This window comes from Ictidomys tridecemlineatus, chromosome X (genome assembly GCF_052094955.1).
Source record: "Ictidomys tridecemlineatus isolate mIctTri1 chromosome X, mIctTri1.hap1, whole genome shotgun sequence".
Taxonomy (NCBI): domain Eukaryota; kingdom Metazoa; phylum Chordata; class Mammalia; order Rodentia; family Sciuridae; genus Ictidomys; species Ictidomys tridecemlineatus.
The window spans coordinates 83,078,137-83,088,167 of record NC_135493.1 but is presented as its reverse complement, the minus strand read 5'-3'; the positions used below and the strand labels follow the sequence as shown (position 1 = coordinate 83,088,167).

Sequence of the window (10,031 nt, the reverse complement as noted above, 5' to 3'; positions counted from 1 at the left end):
AGGCAGGTGGACCAATGGTACAGCATAGAGGACACAGAGACCAATCCACAAAATTACAACTTTCTTATATTTGATAAAGGGGCTAAAAGTATGCAATGGAGGAAGGATAGCATCTTCAACAAATAGTGCTGGGAAAACTGGAAATCCACATGCAACAAAATGAAACTGAATCCCTTTTTATCGCCATTCACAAAAGTTAACTCAAAAGGGATCAAAGAGCTGGATATCAAATCAGAGACTCTGCGTCTGATAGAAGAAAAAGTTGGCTCCAATCTACATATTGTGGGGTCGGGCTCCAAATTCCTTAATAGAACACCCATCGCCCAAGAGTTAGTAACAAGAATCAACAAATGGGACTTACTTAAACTAAAAAGTTTTTTCTCAGCAAGAGAAACAATGAGAGGTAAATAGGGAGCCTACATCCTGGGAACAAATTTTTACTCCTCACACTTCTGATAGAGCTCTAATATCCAGAGTATACCAAGAACTCAAAAAATTAAACAATAAGATGACAAATAACCCAATCAACAAATGGGCCAAGGACCTGAACAGACACTTCTCAGAGGAGGACATACAATCAATCAATAAGTACATGAAAAAATGCTCACCATCTCTAGCATTCAGAGAAATGAAAATCAAAACACCCTAAGATATCATCTCACCCCAGTAAGATTGGCAGGTATTATGAAGTCAAACAACAACAAGTACTGGGGAGGATGTGGGGAAAAGGGTACTCTTGTACATTGCTGGTGGGACTGCAAATTGGTGCAGCCAATTTGGAAAGCAGTATGGAGATTCCTGGGAAATCTGGGAATGGAACCACCATTTGACCCAGCTATTCCCCTTCTCGGACTATTCCCTAAAGACCTTAAAAGAGCGTACTATAGGGATACTGCTACATCGATGTTCATAGCAGCACAATTAACAATAGCTCAACTGTGGAACCAACCTAGATGCCCTTCAATAGATGAATGGATAAAAAAATGTGGAATTTATACACAATGGAGTACTACTCAGTACTAAAAAATGTCAAAATCATGGCATTTGCAGGGAAATGGATGGCACTAGAGCAGATTATGCTAAGTGAAGCTAGCCAATTCCTAAAAAAAATGCCAAATGTTATCTTTGATATAAGGAGAGCAACTAAGAACAGAGCAGGGAGGAAGAGCATGAGAAGAAGATTAACATTAAACAGGGATGAGAGTTGGGAGGGAAAGGGAGAGAGAAGGTAAATTGCATGTAAATGGAAGGAGACCCTCATCGTTATACAAAATTACATATAAGAGGAGGTGAAAGGAAAGGGAAAAAAACAAGAGAGAGAAATGAATTACAGAAGATGGGGTAGAGAGTGAAGATGGGAGGGGATGGGAGGGGATGGGGTATAGTAGAGGATAAGAAAGGCAGCAGAATACAATAGACACTAGTATGGCATTTTGTAAAAACGTGGATGTGTAACAGATGTGATTCTGCAATCTATATACGGGGTAAAAATGGGAGTTCATAACCCACTTGAATCAAATGTATGAAATATGATATATCAAGAACTATGTAATGTTTTGAACAATTAATAAAAAAAGACAAAGAGTGGAAGATTGATTTAAAAAGCTAGACCCAGAATATGCTATCTTCAAGAGACAACATCAACAATATGCTGTCTTCAAGAGACTCACCTCATAGGCAAAGACATCCACAGCCTGAAGGTAAAAGAATGGGAAAAAAACCCACAAAAATATGTCATTAATGGATCTCAGAAACAATCAGGTATTTCTATCCTCATGTCAGATAAAGTGGACTTTAGGCCAAATTTAATCAGAAGGGATCAAGAAGATCATTTTATACTGCTTAAGGAAACAATACATCAACAAGACTTTAAAATATTAAATATGGATGCCCCAAATAATGGAAAAATACATACATCAAACAAAACCTTCACAATTTGAAGAATCAAACAGATCACAACTCAATAATACTAGGTGTCTTTAACATGCCTCTCTCACCACTCTTTAGATCTTCCAAACAAAAACTAAACAAAGAAGCTACAGAAGTAAAAAAAAAAAGTTACAATTAACAATTTAGACTTAACAGACATGTATAGAATATTTCACTTCTCAATAACTAAACACAATTTCTTCTCAGCATCACATGGACCCTTCTGTAAAACAGAACATATCTTTTGCCAAAAATCAATGCTCAGAAAATAAAAAAATAGAAATGATACCTAGCATTTTATTAGATAAGAATGTAATAAAATTAGAAATCCATGATAAACAATAAAAGCTGCTCTAACATCTGGAGACTAAATAATACACTATTGAATGACCAAAGGATAGCTGAAGGAATCAGGGATAAAGTTAAAAAATACTTAGGGTTAAATGAGAATAGCAGCATAATTTATTAAAATTGCTGGGACAGTATGAAGGCAGTTCTAAGAGAAAAGTTCATTGCATTGAGCACATATATAAAAGAATAGAAAGTAACAAATTAAATAACCTAAATTTACATCAAAGTCCTAGAAAAAGAAGAACAAATCAACAAACAAGTGTAGAAGACAGGAAATAATTAAAATCAAAGCTGAAATTAATGAAATTGAAACAATAACAAAATTCGAAAAATTAAAAAAAACAAATAGTTGGGTCTTTGAAAAAATATACATAATTTATAAACACTTAGCCTCACTAATGAAGAAAATAAGATAACCCAAATTACTAAAATTTGTGATGAAAAAAAAGAAATATCACCATAGACACCACTGAAATACAAATAATAATCAGAAGCTACTTAGAAAATCTATACTTAAATAAAATAGAAAATCTTGAAGGTATTAAAAAGTTTCTAGCGATATATGACCTACACAAAATAAATCATGGGGACATAGAAAATGTAATCAATGTGAAGCAATTAAACTGAAGGTGCTAGCAACAAAGAAAAGCCAAGGACCTGATGGATTCTCAGCCAATTTCTATAAGACCTTCAATGAAGAACTTATACCAATACTCCTAAAATTATTCCATGAAATAGAAAAGGAAGAAACTCATCCTATGAAGCTAGTATGACCCTGAAATCAAAACCAAAGACACATCAAGGAAAGAAAACTTCATACCAATGTCCCTAATGAACATAGATACAAAAATTATCAATAAAATACTGTCAATTCACATACAAAAACATATCAAAAATATAGTGCAGCATGATGAAGTGAGGTTCATTCCAGAGATGCAAGGTTGGTTCAACATACAGAAATCAAAAAATGTAATTCACCACATCAATAGACTTAAAGATAAGAATCACATGATTATCTAATTAGGAAAAAAAAACACTTGACAAAATCCAGCATCCATTCATGCTCAAAACACTAGCAAAACTAGAGACAGTAGGAATATATCTCAACAATGTAAAAGCTATATATGCTAAACTCAAGGCCAACCTTATTCTAAATAGACAAAATTTAAAAGCCTTCCCTTTAAAAACTGGAACAAGACAGGGATGCCCTTATTCACCAATTCTATTCAACATAAAACTTGAAACCCTATCCAGAGCAATTAGACAAAAGAAAGAAATTAAAGGGATATGAATCAGAAAAGATGAGTTCAAACTATCCCTGTTTTCTAATGACATAAGTCTCTATTTAGAAGACCAAAAAACTTCACAAGTAAGTTACTAGAACTCATAAATAAATTGAGGAATCTAGCAGGATATAAAATTAACATCCATAAATCAGTTGCAATCCTATACATCAATGACAAATCAGCTGAAAGAGAAATCAGAAAAACTATCCCATTCACAATAGCCACAAAAAATTAAATATTTGAGAACCAATCTAATAAAAGAGGTGAAACACCTCTACAATGAAAAATACAGAATACCAAAGAAAGAAATTAAGGAAGACCTTATAATATGAAAAGATCTCCCATGTTCATGGATAAGAAAAATCGATATTGTCAAAAAGTCCACCCTACCAAAAGCGCTAAACAGATTTAATGCAATTCCTATTAAAATTTCAATGACATTTTTCATAGAAATAGAAAAAAAACAGTAATTAAATTCATTTGGGAAAAGAAGAGGCCCAGAATAGCCACAGCAATATACTTAGCAAGAAAACGGATATGTGAGGCATCACAATGCCATGCCTTAAGTTATATTACAGAGCTACAGTAAAAAAAATGGCATGATATTGGCACAAAACAGACATGAAAACCAACGGAAGAGATTAGAAGACAAAGAGTCAAACTCACATAAATACAATCTTCTCATACTAGACAAAGGCACCATAAATATACATTGGATAAAAGGTAGCCTCTTCAACAAATGGTGCTGGGAAAACCTGGAAATTCATATGTAGTAGAATGAAATTGAACCTCTATCTCTCACTGCACAAAACTCAAAATTGAATCAAGGAATTAGGCATTAGACCAGAGACTCTGTACCTACTAGAAGGAAAAAGTAAGCTGAACTCTCCACCATGTCAGCTTAGGAACCAACTTCCTCTATAGCCACATAATGTGCAAAAAATAAAATCAAGAATCAATAAGATGGTATATAATTTAAAATCTTCTTCTCAGCAAAGGAAGCAATCAAGAATGTGATGTTAATGATGTGATGACTTCAGACAGACAATTAATCTCCAGGATATACAAGGAACTAAAAAAAATTAACATGAAAGAAACAAATAACCCAGTCAATAAACAGGCTAAGGAACTGAATAGGCACTTCACAGAAGAAATACAAATGGTCCACAAATATATGAAAAACGTTCAACATCTCTAGTTATTAGAATAATGCAAATCAAAATTACAATGAGATTCTCACTCCAGTCAAAATGACAATTATCAAGATTAAAAGCAATTCGAAATGTGGGGGAGGATGTGGTGAAACAGGTTCACTCACTTGTACACTGATGGTTGGACTGCAAATTGCCACTCTAGAAAGCAGTATGGAGATTTCTTAGAAAACTTCAAGGGAACTACCATTTGACCCTGTTATCGCACTCCTTGATTTAAACCCGAGAGTTCAATATTAGCATACTATAATGATGCAGCCACTTCAATGTTTATAGCAGCTCATTTCACAATAGCCATGCTATGGAACAAACCTAGGTGTCCTACAACAAATGAATGGAAAAAATAATGTGATATACATACATGTATGTGTGTGTGTGTGTGTATGTATATATATATATAAATATATGTATGTATATACATACACACAAATAGAATACTACTTGGCCATACAAAAGAATGAAGTTATGGCATTTGCCACAACTCTCTGATTACATGGAACCAGAGACCATCATGCTAAATGAAATAAGCCAGTCCCCAAAATCCAAAATGGAGAATGTTCTCTGATATGTGGATGTTAACCCATAACAAGGGAGGAGAATATTAGAAGTTCATTGGACAAGACAAAGGAGAATGAAGGGAAGGGAGAGGGGACAGTAATATGAAAGACAGTAGAGTGAATCAGACATTTCTTTCCTATCCTCACCTCTAAATATACAACCAAGGTAACTACACACCAAGTACATCCACAATTATGAGATCCTAATTGGAACAAGTTATACTTATTCTGTGTATAGGTAATATTTCAAAATATACTGTACTGTCATGTAAAAATAATAATAGTAAAATAGAAACAGAAATAAAGTAAAATAAATGCCAGTAACATGGGAAGTAATCCAAGGAAATCTGCAGGAATTGTGAAGACAAGCCAAGAGAGAGGCCATATGGGTTGCAACCAGCAACGCCATAGGGTAGAGTCTTTGGAAAAAACATCAGGATAGCAGGTGCCCCAGATGCTAAATGTGGAGCTACAGAACTTGTTTGTCTAGGGGATTTTGGTCTTGGTTTGGTCCCATTCCTTCATTCTATATCTTTATTTCTCCCTTGTGGATTGGAAATGTTTACTCTGCCTTTATATATTGGATATATGTAACTTTGTTTTGATTTTTATAAGAACTCATACTGAGAGTTTGCCTTGAGCATTACAGGAGAGTTTGGATGCGGACTTTTTGAGCAATCCTGGAATTGCTAAATCTATGGGAATTCTTGGAAATGGACTAAATGTATTTTACATTTTGAGATGAGTGTGCAGTTTTGGGAGCCAGAGATGGAATATTGTTGTTTAGATATGTGATATTCCCCCAAAACTCAAAACTGTGAGACAATGAAGTAAGATTTAGAAGAAAAATGGTTGTGTTATAAGAGCCTTAACCTAATCCGGGGATTAATCCCCTAATAGGGATTAACTGAATGGTAATTGAAAGCAAATAGCATGTGGCCTGAGGAGGTGGGTCATTTGGGATGTGCCTTTGGGGCTTATATTTTGTCCTTGAGGGGAACTTTCTCTGTGCTTCCTGGTGTGATATCTTCAGCCTCTTCTCTCCATCACACTCTTCTAACATGATGTTCTGCCTCACCTCAAGTTCAAGGGAATGGAAGCAGCTGTCAATTGACCTCTGAAACCTTGAGCCCCCCAAAAAGTTTTGCCTCTTTAAAATTGTTCTTGTTGGGTCTTTTAGCACACATTCTGGCTAAAACATGCATATTTAAAATTTCTGGAAGAATAAATATTTAATGTCCTTGCTACAATATATTGTAAGTTGGTGAGGTGATAAATATTAATTATCTTGATAGAATCTTTTTACATTGCATTCATAGAGCTCACATTGTACCATATATATATATATATATATATATATATATATAGTACTATATATATATATATATATATATATATACACACACACACACAATTATTTGTCAATTAAAATAAATTAAAAAGAGAAGAAAACCAAATTAAGCACAAATAGAGAAAATAACAGGACACTTTAAATTATTCATATCTTGATATTCATAGAAACTGCTATTATTGAAAGTCATTTTCATTTAAAGTATGTATTTGTTTAATCATTTCAAAAATTCTCTCATTTTCACAATCATATTAATATACATATGTATGTATAAATGTATATGTGTATACCCATGTATATTTTTGCATGTATTTATGAAGTTGTTATATAAATTAAAGCAATATGTAATTATAGGACATATGTATTTACATATATATGTATATTTATATATTTATAATCAGCCTTTCAAGTTTACTAAACCATAGAAAAAATGGGCAACGGGGCAGACTAATTGTAAAATAGCAATAAGTTTTGTAGTACATAATGTTAAATCTGACATTGTTTAATTATTTAAAACACTATATTATATAGTGTGAAACAGAGTGGCTACTCTCAGGTTTTACCTGATAATTGACTCCCTTCTGGAATATTACTGTGAATAAATTCACATTTTCACAAAAGTTCAGCAAAGGAGAGAATTCTTTATTTTGTCTCCACCTTAGTTAGGGTAAAATTAACTTAACCAGCTAATTTAGTTTAGATTGTTTGCAAATATAGATTTTTATTTCTATTTGGAGCTTTGTTGTAGATAGAAAATGAAACCAACAGGTGCTAACCACATATATCCTTGGGTTTGATAAGTATTTTCTTGGAATTAAATCTTTTAATCCACAGATGCATGGAAATAAAATGAAGATGAAATATAGTCATTTGTGATATTACTGTATTTTTGAGAATATTTCATTTGTTTTACTGACCATATAAATTGTATTAACAGTAAAGCAATTAAATTAAATTAAATGAAGCATGGAAATTTTTCAAAATGTTAATATGATCTCATTGATAAGATCATCAGTTTTCTGTATTTTCTAATGATATAAATAGGAAGTTGCAGAATATATATAAAGGGAAGTTCAGAACTATGCTATCCAACTTCATCACCACTTGTTCCTCATCTTTTGAAAAAGTAAGTATTTTATAGCCTGTTGTTTTGCTGAAATTTAATTTTCCACTAGCATCAAAATATACCAAAGTTAATCTGAACGCAATATTTCGTAGAGGTTGTAAGCAGGCAGAATCTTCACATAGCTGACTGAAAGTATTTTGCTTGAAAATTATATAATGGCTGTCAAAAATAACATGTAAGGGAAAGCCAAAATTGTAACCTGACCACTTCCAGGAATATTTACCATCTTTGATAATCCTTTTACCACACCTCATGCTGTATCCTTCAAGTTCTGTTTCATTGATGTCTCGAGGCCCGATCTCCCTGTATTGTTGTGCCTTAAGCAAGGTAAGCCATTGTTGTTTGTAAACAGATGACAACCACTCTGAAGGTATTAGACCATCTTGTTCAATTACTTTTGTTGAGGCCAGGTCACAGATGATATGCTGAAACCTCAATTTTTTAAACACTGGTTTAAATGATATTCCTTCTTCTGTGTCAAGAAAAGTGTTATAGCCACCACATTCCCTGTGTCTAGAAAGCCAATTATTAGTATTAATTAGAAGCTGTTTCATTGAGCCTTTCCAAGATGGGTTAAGATGAAGAAACATCCACTCTTTAAGTGTTGTGTATATATCCATTTCCTTTTGTATTACTAGTAAATTAGAGGAAGAGATGAGCAAATCCATAAGCTCTATGCCTATTTCTTTGTAGAGCTCAGCACTTGGGTGTGTCATCAAATTGTGAAGAAGCCATTCAAAGCACCCTGTCTTTACAGAATCTAACCCATAGGTTTCTGCTGCTGCATAATAACTACATACAGTTTTCACATTAATTGTGTCTTTCATGGTTTCACTACATTGCTGAATTAAGTCCTCTACCTGAAGCAGATATGATGTTGCCAAAACACCTGGAACTTGAAGGGGCTCTATTAAGAAATACTCATCCCTATACAATGAACCTAGTACAAAGTGCAAAGATTGGATATCTATATTCTGGTCACGAATATCCAGTTCAATAATATCTTTGTGCAATTCTTCCCAAGAACTTCTAAACATATCAGCAAAGTAGTCTGATTGATATAAAAATATTTTGTGTAAACACCATATTTTCCCCAGAGCACGGATTTTGATGTCACTGTTTTCTCCATTCAAAAATAAATTTTGGTAAGCATACTTGGATGTAATCTTAACTTTTTTTCTGTGGTTGGTGCTGAAGACTTGCTGTAGATTTTCTCCCTGGTCCTGAAACTTCTTGGTGTCAGATTTTAAACCTGAACAATACCCACCACTCTGCTTACGCTTCCGACTGCTAGATATGTAACTGGGACCCGCTGTGGCTTCAGACTGCTGCAGATCTATGGTACCTGGTTCTCTGCATCGCAAGATCCTGCTACTTAGGATCCCCATAGATAAAACCTCCCAGAGCCCCTAAAAGAGACTCTTGTAGAGGCTTCCCAGTCATAGCATTGCTGTGACTGGCCAATACTGCCTAATCCCTAGATGCACTTGGAGCCTTTGACACAGTCTCAAACGTCACAGAGGAGGCCCCACATTCTTCATTGTCTGCCCCGCCCCTCAAGTCCTTTGGCCCTGCCCCCTGACTACAAGCCCTTTCTGTTGAAACTATTCCCTTACACCAACATCTGATTTTTCCTTTTCTTTTCTTTTGAGAGGAGGTCGCGCTATATGGCTCAGGCTGGTTGAGAACTCAGGAACCCCACACTGCCTCCCTTTCAAGTTGATTTTTCCTTTTCTATAAGGGATATCACCAAGTCGAAGCCTTTCTGGGGTATGGTAGAACCCTCAACTGTCACCAGTATTTGAATATAATAATTCACAAACTTTTAGGAATTTATATGTTGAACAGTGGTGCCTCATTATTTTACTATTAATCTTTGATTCTATAGAAGATACATTAATTTCTTATAGATATACAGATATTTCAAAATGTTCTTCATATTATTTGCATATATATATATATGCAATTAGTCTTAAATTTGTAATCCTCCTGAATATATATTTTATTCTAATTGTTGAATATTGATTTTCTTGTCTCTTTAAAATGTCTTTTCTTAAATTAGTATTGGTTTCAACTGAAAAATCATAAATCTATTACATTTGTGGATTAAACATGGATATATATATATATATATATATATATATATATAGAGAGAGAGAGAGAGAGAGAGAGAGCACATATAGTAATATATATGGAATGATAAAATTAATTCAATTACCA

At 33.8% G+C, this 10,031-nt stretch overlaps 1 protein-coding gene across 1 annotated transcript; it reads right to left on the bottom strand.

The window, feature by feature from the left end:
• Window positions 1-7,696: 7,696 nt before the first annotated feature.
• On the bottom strand, window positions 7,697-9,199 carry LOC101963891 (germ cell-less protein-like 2). Its single transcript, XM_005342201.3, has one exon. The coding sequence runs from the start codon at window positions 9,197-9,199 to the stop codon at window positions 7,697-7,699; it is 1,503 nt and encodes a 500-aa protein (XP_005342258.1).
• Window positions 9,200-10,031: the final 832 nt, after the last annotated feature.